The sequence below is a fragment of the Poecilia latipinna genome, unplaced genomic scaffold (assembly GCF_001443285.1).
Source record: "Poecilia latipinna isolate Pla-1442-1.1 unplaced genomic scaffold, P_latipinna-1.0 Scaffold332, whole genome shotgun sequence".
Lineage (NCBI taxonomy): Eukaryota > Metazoa > Chordata > Actinopteri > Cyprinodontiformes > Poeciliidae > Poecilia > Poecilia latipinna.
Genome location: NW_015112948.1, coordinates 100,370 through 117,882, shown reverse-complemented (window position 1 = coordinate 117,882; position 17,513 = coordinate 100,370). Strand labels below are relative to the sequence as shown.

The window sequence follows — 17,513 nt, the reverse complement described above, 5'->3', positions numbered from 1 at the left end:
AAACAAATCAGAAACTATGGAAACAGTGAAGTCTGTAGAAAGTTTTGTGTTTGAGGACCAAAAACCTTTTCATATTTGTTAAAATAAAATAACAAAATGTGAGTCTGACCAATTAGCTGTTTTCAACAATTTAGCCAAACAAAGCTAGGCTATGCTAATCTATTAGCTTAGCCAAAATAAGATGAGTACAAAAAGAAAGCAAATGAAGATATTTCCCAAAATATCACACTATGAATCTTGTTAAAATGTTTGTTAATTATTTATTAGCACAATGTTAATGAAATGTAAAGTATGTTGAAATTCTTCTGACATCCATATTTGTCATTTTTTGGTTATTTCATTTAATTTTAAATGTTTATGTTCTTGTAAACAGTACAGTTAAACAACATTTAATTTCAATAAAACAGAATAAATAAATTAAGAAAGAAATCTGACAAAGCTGGCAGAGAAACAACTGAAAAAACAAAGAGAAAGATTAGCAGCTAAGGAATATGGAAGTATGTACGGAGTCCCATCAGTGGAAAGAGAATCCTGTTGCGGGTAGACCACCGCACCAGTTATTTAGGAATTTTAGGACATCCTGACACTCTGGACTGTGGGTCGTCTGTGGGGATAAATCAACGCAAACAACCAGTCACTAATAATTTATGTGTCTGATTCTTACAAACCCTGGCAAGGAAATAAAACACAGTATAATCCAGGTCTGCGGGTTTGTGGATACATCAAAATATGGCATCCAAAATTGCATATAATCAATCTGAAATGTACTCTTAATGTGGATAAAAACCAGAACAATTTTGTTTTCCTGGGATGAAAAACTATTTTCAGCTGAAAATGTGAGGGACATAAAGGAACAATAAATTAAGTTGGTTCCAAAAATTATTTAATTTTATTTAAATAACTAGATATTTAAATAAGTGTGATTTATTTAAATTAGTATTTATTATTTAAATACAAATGATTTATTTAAATAATTATTATGTTCATAATTTTATATATTAATTTAAACCACGGTAATTGTAGTCCAAACATTATTTTGTGAGTGCATGATTGGGAAAAATTACAACATGAATTCTAATTTTATGGTACTTTCTTGTAAATGAGACATTTGGTTGAGTTACAAATATGTAGAAATCAAAGTTTGGGAAACTCAGAAGAAAAGCTTAAAATTCCTTTAAGTTTGTCGCCTCAGAATTTTGAGTTCTGACAACTTTTCTTTTTTTACAGTGCTGTATGGAAAAGCATTTTTAGACATTTTGATCATTAGTTGTTACAAAAGAAAGAAAAATAGAATATATGAACAACATTTTTACCAATTCCTACTATCCATTACACATCTGAAAATTTCTAAAGCAAATTATATGATTTTAAAAACTTTAGGCTCCCAGATTAAAGGGGTGATGCACTGAGTTAACTGCCATCTAGTGGTAAAAGAAAATATTACAGCCAGCTGATAGTAAATCATAGAAAAATGCAAGAAAAGCTTTTAATTAACCCAGTGATATTCACATTAACAATTTAAAATCAAAGCTGGTACAAGCAAGAATTTTTAACTGTTCAGATTAAGAATTAATGTTAGTCAGAATAAGTCTAATCTCACCTTTGTTGCCATTAGAAATTTATTCCAGTCTTCTTTGTTGGCTGCTTTTCCAGCAACTGGAAACTCAATTTTATTCCTCAGCACAGGATAACCTTCAGACACAGACAACACAGGATAAGAGGTAAACTCTGTCGTGAGAGCAAATATCACCAAAGCAGCAAATAAAAGCATATTTTGTGGATTATTTAGGCGTTATCCTTAATATGAATAAAATTGGAAATAACGCTTCAATAAACCAGAACATATTAAAGCGAGGACTTTTAATGAACATTTCTAATAAACTAAAAGCAGAGGAAAGAACACTTTCATAACAAATTGCTGTCTTGAAAACTGAAGAAAAAGACTAAAAGGTAAGAGCGCAGAAAAACCAACAGCATATTTTGAGGCTTTGAATTTAATCTTGATGCTTCTCCAGCCGCAGTTACTTTAATATAAAGTGTTCAATGAATTGTGACGATGTTATATTGTTTCTGGTGTTTATCATTTGAAAAAAAATCACTTTCATGCTTATTGTATACATAAATAATATGTATCATAATTAAATTGTCCTCGAGAATGTGTGAAAATGATGAGATTATACAGAACACAAATTACTGCAGCTGAATGAGGCATTATGGGTATTTTGTCTCTTCTGGGTGAATAAAAAGAAAACACAAATGTGGAAAACATTTTTGTGAAAACTGTAAACTCATGAAAGGGACGATTCATAGGCCTCCAAAATTCGGACAGTTTTTTGTCTCAGAATTCTTAATATTTCGAAGAATCCAGAATTTAATCTCAAAATTCTGACTTTTTCGTCTTAGAATCTTGATTTTAATTTTTGAATTTTTGAATTCTGACGATAATCTCCAAACTTTGACTGGAATCTCAGAATTCAGCCTCTAATCTTCTGAGAAAAAAGTCAATTCATTTCTTTTGGCCCTAGTCCTCTTCTGTATTTTTGGTTTTTGCCTCACAGAGGATAAAAACGCTTCCTATTTTTCCTATTTCTTTCCTAACTTCAAATATCTGAGTTTTCAGACTATAGATCATGTTAAACATGTCACGGTGAGGCGTTACCGGTGAGGACACACGGCAGCGAGCGAAGGCCGGTGTTGGCGGCCACCAGCGATGCTTCGTACGTGTCCCTTTCATCCCGAGGCAGAACCTGTTCCAGACGGTTTTCCACGGACACCATCAGAACCCAGTCACGGATCTGCTCCAGCTGGGCGTCCTGCCATCGATACGAAAAATAAAACAAGCATGGCTGTAAGACCCTTAAGCGTAAGAGACGTTGTAGTTCGAAAAGGCAAAAGATTGCTAGAAAAAAACTCAAACACTTTCAGATTAATCTCAGAAATTTTCAAGAAATTATATTGGAGAATGAAAAGTCAAAGATTTACGAGAAAACCCCCCCAGAAATTTTGAAATTAATTTAAAAAAATTTCCAGAGCAAATTTGGAAATTTCTGGAGTTTTAAAAGTAAAAAATTAGAAGAAATAACTCTGAAATTTTGAGATTAGTCTAAAAAATTTTCTAGAAAAAGTTTGGACATTGCAGTGTGAGAGAAATTAAAAATTTGCGAGAAAAAACAGAAATTTTGAGATTAATCGGAGGAATTTTCTAGAAAAAATTACAACTTTTGAGTTTCCTTGTTTTTCTTTGAAAATTTCCGAAATTAATCTCAAAGTATCAGTTTTTTGGCGGAAATTTAGTCCTTTTTTAAAACTGAGCATGGCCCAGAAAGCAAAAGCAGTCATTGCTTTAGCAGGATGGATTATGGTAGGAAAAAGAACATAGTAAAAAATTAAAACATAAAATATTGTAGTGCAGTACAAATATAAACAAATTTAAATCTAGTGAATATAACATCTTTAAACATCCTTATACCCTTAAATATACAACTTAAAAAAACAAATTCCAGTTTCAACAAAAGATGAGCAAAAATGTGATAAATTCTGCCTTCAGAGGTTTCAGTTTTCGCTACAATCAGTTCGTCCATCATCATCTCTCATCTTTCTTGCCTCCTGAGTCTGTGGTTAAAAACCAAAAAGTGATGAAATGGATCAATCCAACAGCCAACGTTCGGCTGACAGCGACACTAATGATTTCATAAATCCACGCGAGCCGCATCTATTCTCATTTATTAACAAGACCAGGGAGGAATGTGACACTAACTCCGTCAGATCTGATTTGCGGCACGACATCGATATTGTCTCCATCTATCAGGCCGTAATTTCAGCGTGGATCTGAGCTGAGTGGGAGGAGATGACTTTCTTACGGTCACACAGAGTTTGGTGGGAAGCGGGACCTCGAAGGGAATGTCTGTGTCCAGGAAGTCGGAGTGATCCGGAGCGTGGCCGTCGTCCAGCGCCTGCAGGAAGCGAGGAAAACAGAATAAATACATTTACTTCTCAGTGACTAGTTTTAGAAAACAAAGACGAAAAAGTGATGAAGATAAATGGAGCTGGAAGAAAGCTGGTAAAATAATCTCAGAAAATAGGATTAATGTAAAAATAAATCTTTTATGATGTTTGGAAATAATACATTTTTAAGAAAAAAATCAAATAGAACCCAAAAATGTAACAGGGAAAGAGAACTGAACTTCCAACAAAGTTATAATCCCACAGCAATTTTAAAAAAAAGTGGCAAAAAAATATTTTCATTGATGAGAAGAGCATCATTTCCTCCATGGATTAAGTCAGAAATTTTAAAAAGGAGAAAATTACCTGTCATACCGAAAGGCTGTCATGTTTTTCATTAATCTGTGACACATTTACAGCTTTGCAGAACATTAATCTCAGACAATTATTGACTTTCTCCTGATACAAATATATTATATTACAATTTTTGTAATGTTTTTACCAGTAAAGTTAGCCTCACTAAAGATTAAAAAAAATTAACAAGTTGGGAAATTAGGGTAGGAATTTCAAAATTGATTTATTTTTCTTTCTCCCTTTTGGACATGTTATGTTGACATTACTTTTTATTTGAGAGTTTTTGATTGTTACTTACTTTGTTTATTCATTTATCTATGTTTGTTGTTCTCATGTTCAAAATAAATGTTTAAATGGAAAGAAAAATGTAGTAAAAAAAATTAAATGTTATCTGAAAAATCATAAATTTGGTGAAAGAATAAATTTGCAACTATAAACGGATACTTTTTTGCTTTTTTGTCGTACATTTGCAAGAGAATAGTCAAAACATCGAGGAATCAAATTTAAATGTTCGGTCAAAGAGAGAAGATATAAATATACTTACATCACATAAGTCCACAAAGTGGTTGAAAAAGATAAATGCCATGTTCTCCCAGCCAACAGCCTGACAAATACACAGATTCAGCATTTAAAGATGAAGACAAAACAAAGTTATTTACAAAAAACGTTTTGCAATTTAATCACTGGTAAACGTGGAGCCCAAAAGGAGTTTTAATATCGTTCACTATATTGTTCTTTTCAGCTAAATATTTAAGTAACATTCAAATAGGTTTGTAATATTTCCAGATGGACAAACCTTGCAGGCGAGGCCAGCTTCATAGAAAGCTTTATCTGCACGAATCAGCTCCGTGTAACGCAGCAAAGACACAGAAACCTTCGCTGCTATGCTCATCTGAAAATGCAAATAAACAGAAGAAAGAGCGTCAGTGAAAGCAGCATTTGAACAACAGATGCTTCTATGAGTAAAAACTGCATTGTTTGAAGATTAAGTTATTCAATTCCTGCAGAAGACAGACATCAGTCACCATGTTACAGGTGATGTTTGTAAAGTTACACAGTCAAAAACAAACAGTAACAATTTGGGTTAGTTAGCCTGAAATAACAGAAAAAAAAATGCAGCTCATTTTTCAAATATTTAGTTAGGAAGCTTAGCGAGCTAACTATATTGTTCTGAAAAAGCTAAATATCTAGCAAATTAAATGTTTAGCTCCAAACTAAATATCTAGTTAGCAAGCTAAATATTTAGTTTCTTATTAAATATTCAGCTTCAAAACAAATATTTAATTTGCATGCTAAATATTTTGTTTGTAGCTAAATATTTAGTTTGCAATCTTAGTGAGCAAGCTAGCTATTTAGCTCTGAGCTAGCTAAATATTTAGTTAGCAGGTTAAATATTTATCTTCACACTAAAATATCTAGCTAGCAAACTCAATATTTAGCTTCAACCTAAATATTTAGGTTGAAGCAAAATATTTAATTTGTAGCTAAATATTTAGTTTGCATGGTTAGTCAGTAAGCTTACTATTTAGCTCTGAGCTAGCTAAACATGTAGCTCTGAGCTAGCTTTATTTTAGGAAAAGAAATGATGATAAAAGAGATGACATGATACGATCCATTTCATGATTTTACAAAGAAGTTCACATGAACCAGCTTTTACTTTGGTAATCCACTTCCGCTTACTGGCAAGTAAATTTGCACTTTACAAAAGCTAACTAAATATTTAGCTTCAAACTGGACATTTAGTTCTGAGCTAAATAATAAATGAAGTATTTCATTTGAAACTGACATTTAGAATAACTTGATGAAAATATGACTTGGAAAATTAACCCCTGTGTTTTTATGACGGGCTGAATCACCCAAAATATTGCGATTAATTTTTGACTGCGTAACTTCACAAATGCCACCCCATACCTACCAACTGAAACATTCTGTATTTATGTCAGATTTAAAGTTTACCAGCTGCTCGACTCCTTTAGCGGCAGTTCGCGCCGCCAAGTAGTGAGCGATCAGCAGCATCTGCTCAAAATCTTCATGAGCCGGAGAGTTGGCCTCAGCCGACTTGGTCAAGTTCTCACACTGAAACCGAAACCACAGAGACATCGCATGTTTCACTGCTGTCATGTCAGAAATGGAAAAGCTTCCCCTTCCTTGTGTTGGGATTCACCAGCTCCAGCAGGAAGTTTCGCAGGTCGGCCCACATGCGGTAGGACTCGGGTCCGGCAGTGTTGGAGCGGTTGATCAGGTCCAGAAACAGACGTTTATAAATGTTGAAGTTCTTATAGGAAAGAAAAGAAGTCTAAATATCCTGAATTAAATAAAACAACATCACAAGTAGAACAAGGTATCTCTGGTAAAACACATGAAAGGTTCTTGAGTATGTTTTACTTGTGGGTTTGGTGGCGCTCCGTGCTGCATGTAGAGCTGCAGCGCTTTCACAGCCTCTTCCTCCTTGATGAGATGAGTCGCGTAAAGAGCCACGTACTTATGGAGGATCTTAAAGTTCTGGCAAAAACAAACAAATCAGTGAGGAAGAGCACAGAAAAACTAAAACTTGTTTATGATCAAAGAGTTTTACTGTACGACATCTATGATGGCGTATTGGGGCCTTTACAGAAACAAAACAAGACAAAATGGAGTAAATTTATGCAAAAAAAAACCCTCAGAAATGTTGAGATTATGTTTTTGAGGAGATACAAGGACAGTACTGAGTTTTGAAAAGTCAAAAGGGTGCAAACAAAAAAACATAGAAATGATTACATTCATCTCAGAAATTATCTAGAAAAAAACATGAAAATTTCTGAGTCTAAAAAATCGAATATTTTCACCTTTTGGAAATTATCTGACTTTTAAAAGTGATTGTTTTTTTACTTTTGACGACAAAGAAACATGTCAGAAACACAGAAACATTTCTCTGCCATGGGGAGCTCAACAGTAGATCTGGGCTTATTTTAATCCTTGAACACAAGAAGCTGCTCAGGTCAACTGTCTTTGTGTCTATTAAAGTAACAAACACCTCAGAAAAATCAAGAAAACAGAAGTCAGCCTGATGTAATTTTATTAACTTTAACATCAGTTTATCTATGAAACACAGAGTTCAAGCCTTAGGTACATTTACAGATTAAACAAAAAGTCTGTCTTTGTACCTGCTTGGAAGCCGTTTCCAGACATTTCTCCCACTGGCCTTTCTCTGCGTACAGATCTAGAGCCGCCATGACGTCCACACTGACCAGCTGAGCACAGAGTCACAACAACAGCTCGTCACGTCCGGGAAGCACACAGCGTCAAACTTTAAACTGAGTGGACCTATGATGTAAAATTCACTTTTTGCATGTTTTCTGCGCTTGGGGCTCTACTGATTCTAAAAACAGGCCAAGTGCTTAAAATGGCAATAAGTTCATGTTTTGTTGGTGTCTGGAAAATGAGCCGTTTCAAAAACCTCCCAATTGTCAAGTGACATTCCATGGGCACCAGCAACCCAAGCAGAGCTCCAACACATTTGATCAACTGGTTTTACCGCTGCACAATGGCTGCTGGAAAAGACAAGTGTTTTGTTGCTGACTTACTATCCAGAAACCACTTGCTGCATCTTGTTGGTTGTGCAGGAGGCTCCATTTTGCTTTTCAAAGCTGTACGGTAGTATAACTGCTCATCTGTTTGCAGCCATTTTCAAATGTGAGTGTAAATGCTGAGTTTATGTCACTGTGATTTTGTGTAAAAAATGTCATGAACATGTTTTGTATCGCCCAGCATAAAAGTTCACCTTTAAAAGTGTTTGATGAGCAGAGTTGTATTTAAATGGTTTGAAATTTTAGAAATTATCTGTCATCAGAGTTTGTTTTCAAGAAAAGCTTAAATATTCGTTCTTCCATTTCTTTTCAATATTTACATTCAATTACTGGGAAATATGGCAACTATCTGCACATTGTTTTCCTATAATTTAATGTTTTTGGGTTAATTTTAAGGTTAATTCAGCAGGAAAAGCAGAGAGATGCTTACAGACTCCACTCTGCCTTGGTTTTTAAGATGCTCCTTGTACTTCTGGTCCACGTAGTTTTCATATCTGTGAAAAAGAGCCAGAAGTTAAGAAGGTAAAGCGACAAAACTTTTCTGTTTTTGGGTTTAGAAAAGTGGCAGGTGTGTTTTTAACCTCGGCTCCAACTCTTTGGCGACTCTCTTGGCTTTATTCCACTCTTCGCCATCAATGAAGGTGTCGATCGCCTCTTTGATGAGGTCCATGTTGAGGTAAAGTTCAGCAGCCTTAAAAAACAAAACACAAAGAGATACGAGTGAGATCAGAGCTTAAAAGGCAGATAGCGTTGTTTTTTAACCTTTGAGGGATGTTTAAATTGACTATGTACTATTTATAATTAAATTGTCCCAAGGTGTATCCCAAAATGATACACCTTGTAAAACTAAAGTAAAAATTCAATATTAATTCCTTTCCATTTTCTTTCTTTAACGGTTTCAGACCTTTCCAGAGATATAAAGTATAAAAGATTTCTTAAATCTTTTATGCCTGCTTTGTCCAAAAATCCAAAATTTTTCTAAAAACAAAATGCAGAGTGGAATATTTTTGATGTGGGTGTTTCAGCCTTCACCAGATCAAAAATGAATAACATTGTTTTTTATCCATGATTATTTTTGGAGCAATGAGAGTTTAAAGAAAAACTGATAAAAATTATTTTTTTTCATCTTTACTGCATTCATTTTTTTAGTTGCTTCGGCGTTAAGACGCTCACTCACAGCGTTGAACTTCCTCAGCTGTGCGAGTCGCGGCCCGACGACCTGAACCACCTCTGTGGCTCGGTTCCCACTCAGGAACTTGATGGAAAGTTCTGCTGCCTGGAAACAAACAAACAAACTAAATGCAACATTCACCTGAACTGGAGTTTTAGACCTAGTGACAAAAAGAAAAAACATGAAGAACAACACTTTAACAGCAAAACATAAATTTAATATATTTGCTTATTTGGAACTAATGAAACACCTTCACTGCTGTTGCTGGAATCAATGCAACTAAAGATGGATGAGTTTCTCTACATGCTGCGACGTTAGTCCTTTAATCCTGGAAATATTCTCCAGCTAATAGAAGGCTGATTTTGTAACCGTCTTTATGTGACTCTGAAGGTTCAGTTTTGATAATAGTTAGTATAAGCGCTGATGTCCAGCTTTAATCCCAGCATTGATTTTTCCGACCCTTTGACCTCCTGCTAAAGCCTCAGCAGGAGGCCCAGAGTTCAATCAGCAAACGGTTGTAACTCCCGACTCGTCCCTCGGGTTGACGCTACGGTTTCTGGGTTAATAAAAATCCCAGCGGAAACAAACCTATTGATCGCCACAACCTTTCCTTTCACAGCAAACATCCAAATTTCAAATGATCTCGTCTCTGCAGGCCTCAGGTCAATAACACACAGAGCCAGATGTTTATCTTCACACAACCAGGAGTGTGAAGACTTATAGCGCATCTCTTAATAATTATAGTATAAATGTAAAAAAATCAGAAAAGTAAACACCTGTTGGGAAATAAAAATAAATAAAAGTAAACATTTTATTGGCTAAAATGCAATAAAACTGCAAAAAACTTAAGGAGTTTTGACCAAAACATATTTACAAAGAAGTATTTTTCTTTTTTAATAAATACAAAATATCTTTTTTCAACAGTTTTGGCTTAATTACTGTTCTGCATATGTTGTTCTTCCTGAAAATGGCATTTTTTTTAGTTTGTACACTCTAGTTAATAATTAATCTTGTGAAATTTCTCTCTTCTGCATAATGCACACTATGCAGTAACTACAGATGTTAACTAGAAATGGATAATATAAACTTTAAATGTCATCCACACATAATCTGGTGCTTTAGGCTGCAGAGCGCTGAAAGCCTCAGAAACAGAAACATTCTCCACGAATAAAACACGCTCTACCGTTTATTATTCAGCAGTTTACCTAAAGCAAAGATTTCATCACAGATTTGGATGGATTTTCTGTTTCCACCCAGGGAAAAGAACAAAAATGAGAGAGACAGAAGACTTGGCAATCTGCTTCTGTGGCATAAAAAAAGAAGATCTCTTCAATCAGTTTGTGCCAATTTTCAGTCACAAGCGCTTCTGGTTTTTACAAGTACAGTGCCTCTCAAAAAGGGGTTGATTTTGTGATGGAAAAGAAAGATAACATTCAAAATAATGTTTAAACTTTTTGCAGATATAAAATGTCCTCACAGCCTGATTGATTTGGAGAACTTTTGGAAGGTAAAAGTCAGATCTTGGCAAATATTACGAAGCCAAAATGTGACTTTCCAAAAGACTGTAACAGACTGAATGGTGAAATTAAATCTAAACTATTAGTTAAAAGCAGAACTCTTCAATCGGAGCGCGACACAAAGAAAAAAATAAACAAGAACAAATAATAACAGTGAACATTTAACCGTCCATTCATTCATCCAGCCTCCGGGGGCGCTGTTACAAAGTGCATGGATAGAGTGGAGAGATAAAAACTTGGTATGGAGTTAAACGTTCAGATTGGTTGGATCTTCTTCTCCAGACAGAGTATTGAATGTATTTTGTGAGACTTCTACCTTCATCCAGCACTTTTCCATCACGCTGAGGTTGGACTCGTCCTTCACCTTCAGGTAACAGTCGACGGCGCGGGAATATTCTCCGGACTCCTCCCACTCCTTGGCCTGCTCCAGCAAACCATCCACACCCCTAAGCGCAAACATTCAGGATTACACGCTTCAGGACATCCTTCCTTTTATTTCCAAAAACGACTACCGTAAATTAAAAAAAATTAACAGTATGTCTGATTACTAACCCACCCCTCCACAGCAGCTCTGCAGCGCTCCCTAATGAAAAAATGGGGCTTGCAGCCGTAAACTCTTCAGGAATAATTTTGCGTTTTTTTTCTTCACTTTCTTTCGTCTCCACTGGCAACTTTTGATCTTTTCTCCCACGAGCCATTAAAGCATCGGGGGGAAGATGAGAGCTGCATGCTGCTGGTTTGCTTGCTAACGAGCTGTTGGAAGTTTTAGTTTCAGGGGAAAAACACGAGAGATTTTTAAATAAAGCATCTAACTGTTTGTGGAAGGATTCATTTGGTGAGCTTCAGAGGAAAGGCTGCAAAATCATTGGGTTTGTTGTGATTTGAGGTTGTTTAAAGGTGACCAATTATGATTCCTCAGACAGGTTAGGTGTGTGGGTTATATAAAACATGTTCACTACATCTTTTGCACAAAATAATTTTTAAATAACCAGATTTTAGTCTGCAGATCTGCCTGCTTTTAGCTGTTGTTGGACCTCTTATTTTAAATCCAAATAAGCTGCTGCTGGCCATATCTCCCAACTCAACATTTACACTAAATCAATTCTGCACAGATTTCTGTGTTGATCGATACAAAAACTTCAGATATTGGTACTGAAAGTGGAAAAAGTGGATTACTGCATCGCTACAGAAACAGCCAGGTGATTTTATTTTTTTTTGGTGCTTGGGCTTTTTTAGTAGCAGTAAAGACTCAAATGGAAGTATAAACATTTTAGAACATCAGGGCTAAATTAACTTTACCGGCCCCCCTTCTTGGAGGCTTCCCTTTCGTAGTCCTCCTGCAGAACGGAGAGCTTGCTGGGCAGATACTCCTTACAGATCCGAAACGCATCGCTCCACATGTCTGCATCCTGCCAAACACACATGGAAGAAATAAAAACAACCGACCTCAATGAGGCACATAAAACAATAAAAATTAAAAACCATCACCTTATAAAACTTAACGGCCAGTTCAGGCCTCTGCGCTCGCAGCAGGAACGCCTCGGCCTTCAGGAAATCCTTCTCCTCGAAGCAGAGCCGGGCCTGGCCGACCAGAACCTCAGAGACGCTGTCCGGGTCGTAGCTCTCGGCCACTCGCTGAGCGTCGGCCCAGTCCTTGTTGTGGACATACCTGGGACAGGTTTGGACAAAACTTCAAATTAGACAAACTTTTAAATATAAAATAAGAGACAAATTAACTATTCCCCCATATTTATGCACTAATCTGGAGAGTAATTTAAATAAATGTGTAATCTGAACTCCTGGCAGAATATTTTAAATTAGAAATCCTGACTTTCATTTAATTCACAGGTGTCAAACTCAAGGCCCGTGGGCCAAATCCGGCCCGCCTTAAAGCTTTATGTGAACCGTACATAGAACCTTGAAAATGATCATTGTTTGTTTAAATAATATTTTAGCAATCAAATGAAGGCAGATTTCTATGGAAAGGGATTAGGGTCACTAAAAAGAAAGTAATTCCAACTTTTTCTTAGAATTTACCAGAATTAATCTTTTAAAATCAAGAGTCAGAATTGTGAGAAAAACAAATTCTGAGAAAAAACAAATTCTGAGAAAATAAAATTCAAAATTCTGAGGAAAAAAAAGTTAAATCAATGTAAAATGATGTTCAGGACTTCCATAATAATGAAGCTCAATAAGTCGCATAAATAATGGGAAGCAAGGTGGTTAATGGCTTTAAAAACAAATAAAAGTTTGAAATTTATTCTAAAATGGATGGAAAGTCAAAATAATACGATTTGTGAAGTTCTTAGAAAATGTCCACAAATAATTTGGAAAAGCAGGTTAGAAAGTTAGCAAGTTAAATTTAGCTAAAAAGAGTTTTAAAGAAAAAAAACAATCTCTTCCTCCAGCACTCACATGAACACGGCTTCCTTTGGTTTTCCTGCTTTGATGAACTCAACTTCCGCCTCAGGAAACCTTCCCTGGTTTTCAAAATGAAACATGTCAGAATTAAGGATTAGCAGAAAGTATGAGCTGACAGTCGCAGGTAATAATGTCTGCTGCATTAGTGACTGATCAAATTTACAACAATGGTAATAAGGGAAGCATGTCAGACTGTTGGAACTTCATTCAGATGGGAACTGACTTCCTCCTTCGCCTAATAAAGAAAAATCCCGGTTTTAATGAGCCGGGCCTCGTTACAAAGCGTTGAACGTCACTTCATAATCGCATCAAGCTTGTAAACAAAATCTTTCCCACTGTGATGGCGGCTTAGATAAATGAGACAGGTGGCTAATTTACCTCATCCTCCAGGTATATGGCATGCTTCAGGTGGATCTCAGGAATCTTTTCTTTGTAAGACAGGCGAGCCAAGTCAAAGGCAAAGTCAAATTCACTAAAAGTTAGAGGAAAAATCAGTAAGTAACACTTTGTAGACATGTATCTAAGCAGTAAACTGATAAATCCAACAGTAATCTCTGTTGATAAGCAGATAATGATGACGATGATGCTCACAACTTATTAGCAGCAGCCTCGATGGCGTAGTCCAGCATGCCAAACTTGTTGAGCAGCTTGACAGCGGCCTCTCCGCCCAGACTCTTGGCCCACAGGAAGGCCACCTGTTTCTGGGCAGCAGCACCTCCATGGCTCTTTGCCACCTGACGCAGATCACAGGGATATTTATGTCGAAATCAGTGCAAAGCTCATACATATATTAGGGAATTTGCAGCTGATGATACGAGAGAAAAAACATGCAAGTTGTAAATTAGTTTGAGACAACATAATCATTGTATTACCAATACTTTATCAATTTAGTCCTATTTGGACACATTCACCTTTCCATGTATCTATTTTAATATTTTCTCTTATTTATGTCTAAATTGCGGTTCAGGGGACATTTGTGGCTGTTGGAATAATTTTGTGTGACTGAAAAATGGTCCTAATTTGGACACATTTTGTAATTGAGGTTGAGATGAAAAATGGAAAGTTAATATCTTTTTAAACAGAAAATGTTAAGTGTTAAGTGTTAGCCTTGTTGTTTTTTTGCTTTTATTTATTTTATAGAGTTGCCAAATAAATGGAACATTGACCCAGTATATCTGTTGTCTTGATGATGTTGGATTAAAGCGATGTGAATAAAACCGAAGTTTCCTAAAAGTTACTTCTGAATTCTGGAAAGTAAACATAAATTCAGCTGCAGACCTAATATGTTTTGGGTCAGGTTAAAAATAAATGTAACAATGTATTCAGTTTAGTAACAATGAAAAAGTAACATGTAATGTGATGTTTTTACCCTGTATGCGTCCTCCCACATGTCATGGACTCTGTACATATGGACTGCTGCCTTCCACTCCTCCGCCTCCATTAAGTGATACTCTGCTTCTGAGAACCGGGACTCGGCTTCCAGCTCCTGCAAAGTAAATAAAAAAGAAACATATTTACCAAATGTACCAGCATGAGTTAAACATCAAACACAGAAAAGCTTCACAACTTAAAGCTTAGCATGAATTATTACCCATCTGCATCCCTGCTCAAATCTGGGACACAGAAAAAAATGAAAATAAATCATAATCTGCTACGATTATTTAAAGCTCTTACAATTTCACTTTAAAACAAGATAAACAAAGAAGTATTAAACATTTTTAGATACATTTATAATATGCAAATAACTGCCATTGTAATCATTCATGTATGTAGCTGTGCAGCTAACATGACTATGGAAAGATTATTATTTTCTGTGTTGCCACTTGGGAAAACCTTTGTGATTATTTGTTCCATTTAAATTAGATGCATTATTACATGTGCAGAAATCAGTCTAAAACTAATTTGTTGCTGAAATAAAAACAGATTAACAAGCATTTTTCTTCATGTTTTCATTCTGTGTTAAATGTATTGTAGATTTGGGATTTGAGGCCTTTGAGAGTTGATCTTAATTTAAAGGTTCAGTAGTCTGTGTTAGATAATTCATGAGGGAATATTCCAGAGTTGCAGCCCATTTACTGTGAAATTCACTAACGCTCTTTTCAGCGACTATAGTCACCATGACAGGCATGTAGTCAGCGACAAACAAACCAACAATTTACCTGAGCAGCATGTGTCCAACTTAGAGGCCAAGAAAATATAAAAAATAAAATAAAAAACTGAAATCTGGCTGACATTTGCTATATTAGAAGAAAGTCATCTGGTTTTCAGTTTCTTTTGGTTTGTCTGAAATTTATATTTAGTTATAAGAACAGGATTTGAGTCACTTTCTTTCAAATCATTTGCCAATATTTACTGCTTCTAATTTAGCAAATAAATAGAGACAGTAAAGTTAGTAAAACTCTCTAGAGCAGGGCTCACCAACTCCAGTCCTCCAGGGCTACCATCCTGCAACTTTTAGATTCACCTCTGCTCCAAAATGTCTGACTTCCCTCACCAGCATTCATTCCTCTCTGCAATAGGCTGGAAACAAGCAGCTTATTTAATCCAGGTGTGTTTGAGCAGAGACGCATCTAAAACTTACAGGATGGTAGCCCTGGAGTTGGTGACCCCTGCTCTAAATAAACAAACTTCTATTTACTGTAAAAGTCTGGTACTAAAAAGACAAATAGTTTGTGTTGTATTTAACATTTTCTTTTGTAAAAAAATATTTTTGGCAATGTTTTTACCCTCATTACAAATAAAAAGTCTCCATCTGCATCAACAACTGCTAGATGGGACAAATTTGCATCAGTTTTGAACTGCAGTTGGGGGCCACACAAACTCAGTTCAAGGGCCACAGATGGTCCCTGCACCACACTTTGGACACCCCTGGTTTACACAACCTGAAAATACCTGGTCTTAGTTTCTGCTTGTGTTTCACTAAAACTGCAAAAACACAAAATCTTACCAAGTTCTTTTGGTCTAGTTTCAAATGGAAATATCTTCATAGACTTTAAATAAAACAGAACAAAATTATAAGTAACTTTTCAGCAAGAAATGGGAGCCAATAATTAAGTAAATAATTCCTTAATATGTATTTATATTTGTAAAATGAGAGATCAAATATGAATTAAAGAAACTAACATTTTCAGAAACATGTCTTTTTATTAAAGGCACGATCTTTACAGATATAACAATCTAAATCTTCAACTTAAAAGGAATTATAAAATTATTATGACAAAGCGAAACGGTATTGAATCAGCTGAAGTTTTGTGAATTTTTTGTGTAGTTGAAATACGTTAATAGGTGCCAGATAATATAAGTTTATACTTTTTTCTGCTCCCTTTTATTCATGATTTCTGTTAGTTGTTACATAAAGTATTCATATTTATTATTGAGTGAAAAAAAATATAAGTACTAGTTCCACTGGAATATTATTTCACTTATAACTAGAACTTTTGAATAAATTTTAAGTAATTAGTGACTTAAAACAAGCTCCTAAATCTTGCTGAAAAGTTACTTGTAAGTTAGTTTTCTTACTTCAGATGTACTAAAATATTTGCACTACAAACTAGACAAAAACACTTGGTGAGATTTTGTGTTTTTGCAGAGAATGTTTTTCCATCTGCTCCACCTTGGCCAGGTGGAGGTGGGTCTCCGTCAGCAGGTCAGGGTGATGTTTGCCCACGACACGAATTACATCATCAAACATCCGGTTCTTCTTGTACATGGCGACGGTGAGGTCAGGCCGATCCAAGGTGGAAAAAAGCCTGCAGGGTAAACAAAAAAAAGTTTTGGTATATTTGTTTCTTTTTCATGCAGTTTTGATAAAGATGAAAGGTGGCAGCTTGAGTTTGATTACCTTTCAGCCTCCTTTAGCTTCCCGTCCTCCTCCAGCTGCTGAGCCCTGCTGATGTACAGCTTGCCAACCTCCTCCTCTGTCATGCACTGCACAGCCAGCTGCACACATTTAACAGCAGCAGCAAATAAATCCGTCACATTCTGGAGAAAATCTTAAAAAAACTGGCATTCTGATGAAATGAATAAATAAAACTAACTTTGCTTCTTCAGTGGTTTGTCACTGACCTTGTGAGCTTCCTCCCAGCGCCCCGCTGTGGTGAACATGTCAACTGCATCTTTAATGTGACCGCCCTTCACAAACAGCTGCTGCGCCACCTACAGGCAACAAAGGAAAAACACATCCAACAGATGGAAGGATGGAGAAAAATAACATGACGGATGATGGAAAATAAAAAGATGGATGGATGGTTGGATGGATGATGGTTGGATGGTTGATGGATGGATGGATGATGGTTGGATGGATGGATGGATGATGGTTGGATGGATGGATGGATGGATGGATGGATGGATGGATGGATGGATGGATGATGGTTGGATGATGGTTGGATAGATGGTTGGATGGATGGATGGATGGATGATGGTTGGATGGATGGATGGATGGATGGATGGATGATGGTTGGATGGATGGATGATGGTTGGATGGATGGATGGATGATGGTTGGATGGATGGATGATGGTTGGATGATGGTTGGATGGATGGAT

The 17,513-nt window shown here is 36.0% G+C and overlaps 1 protein-coding gene across 2 annotated transcripts in view; it reads right to left on the bottom strand.

Annotated features, from left to right (window-relative positions):
• Positions 1-393: 393 nt before the first annotated feature.
• ift172 (intraflagellar transport 172) overlaps positions 394-17,513 on the bottom strand; it is a 46,007-nt gene continuing 28,887 nt past the window's right edge. For both annotated transcript variants that reach the window (XM_015035357.1, XM_015035356.1), the window contains 23 exons: positions 17,037-17,126; positions 16,813-16,910; positions 16,585-16,720; positions 14,341-14,457; positions 13,563-13,705; positions 13,350-13,443; positions 12,966-13,030; positions 12,039-12,219; positions 11,850-11,959; positions 10,867-10,996; positions 9,040-9,138; positions 8,444-8,553; positions 8,293-8,356; positions 7,440-7,526; positions 6,682-6,798; positions 6,461-6,571; positions 6,253-6,372; positions 5,093-5,188; positions 4,841-4,900; positions 3,861-3,953; positions 2,660-2,813; positions 1,601-1,692; positions 394-604 (listed from right to left, as the gene is read on the bottom strand). In XM_015035357.1, coding sequence (XP_014890843.1) covers positions 515-604; positions 1,601-1,692; positions 2,660-2,813; positions 3,861-3,953; positions 4,841-4,900; positions 5,093-5,188; positions 6,253-6,372; positions 6,461-6,571; positions 6,682-6,798; positions 7,440-7,526; positions 8,293-8,356; positions 8,444-8,553; positions 9,040-9,138; positions 10,867-10,996; positions 11,850-11,959; positions 12,039-12,219; positions 12,966-13,030; positions 13,350-13,443; positions 13,563-13,705; positions 14,341-14,457; positions 16,585-16,720; positions 16,813-16,910; positions 17,037-17,126 — 2,457 coding nt within the window. In that variant the 3' untranslated portion in view covers positions 394-514. The remainder of the gene's footprint in view (positions 605-1,600; positions 1,693-2,659; positions 2,814-3,860; positions 3,954-4,840; positions 4,901-5,092; positions 5,189-6,252; positions 6,373-6,460; positions 6,572-6,681; positions 6,799-7,439; positions 7,527-8,292; positions 8,357-8,443; positions 8,554-9,039; positions 9,139-10,866; positions 10,997-11,849; positions 11,960-12,038; positions 12,220-12,965; positions 13,031-13,349; positions 13,444-13,562; positions 13,706-14,340; positions 14,458-16,584; positions 16,721-16,812; positions 16,911-17,036; positions 17,127-17,513) is intronic.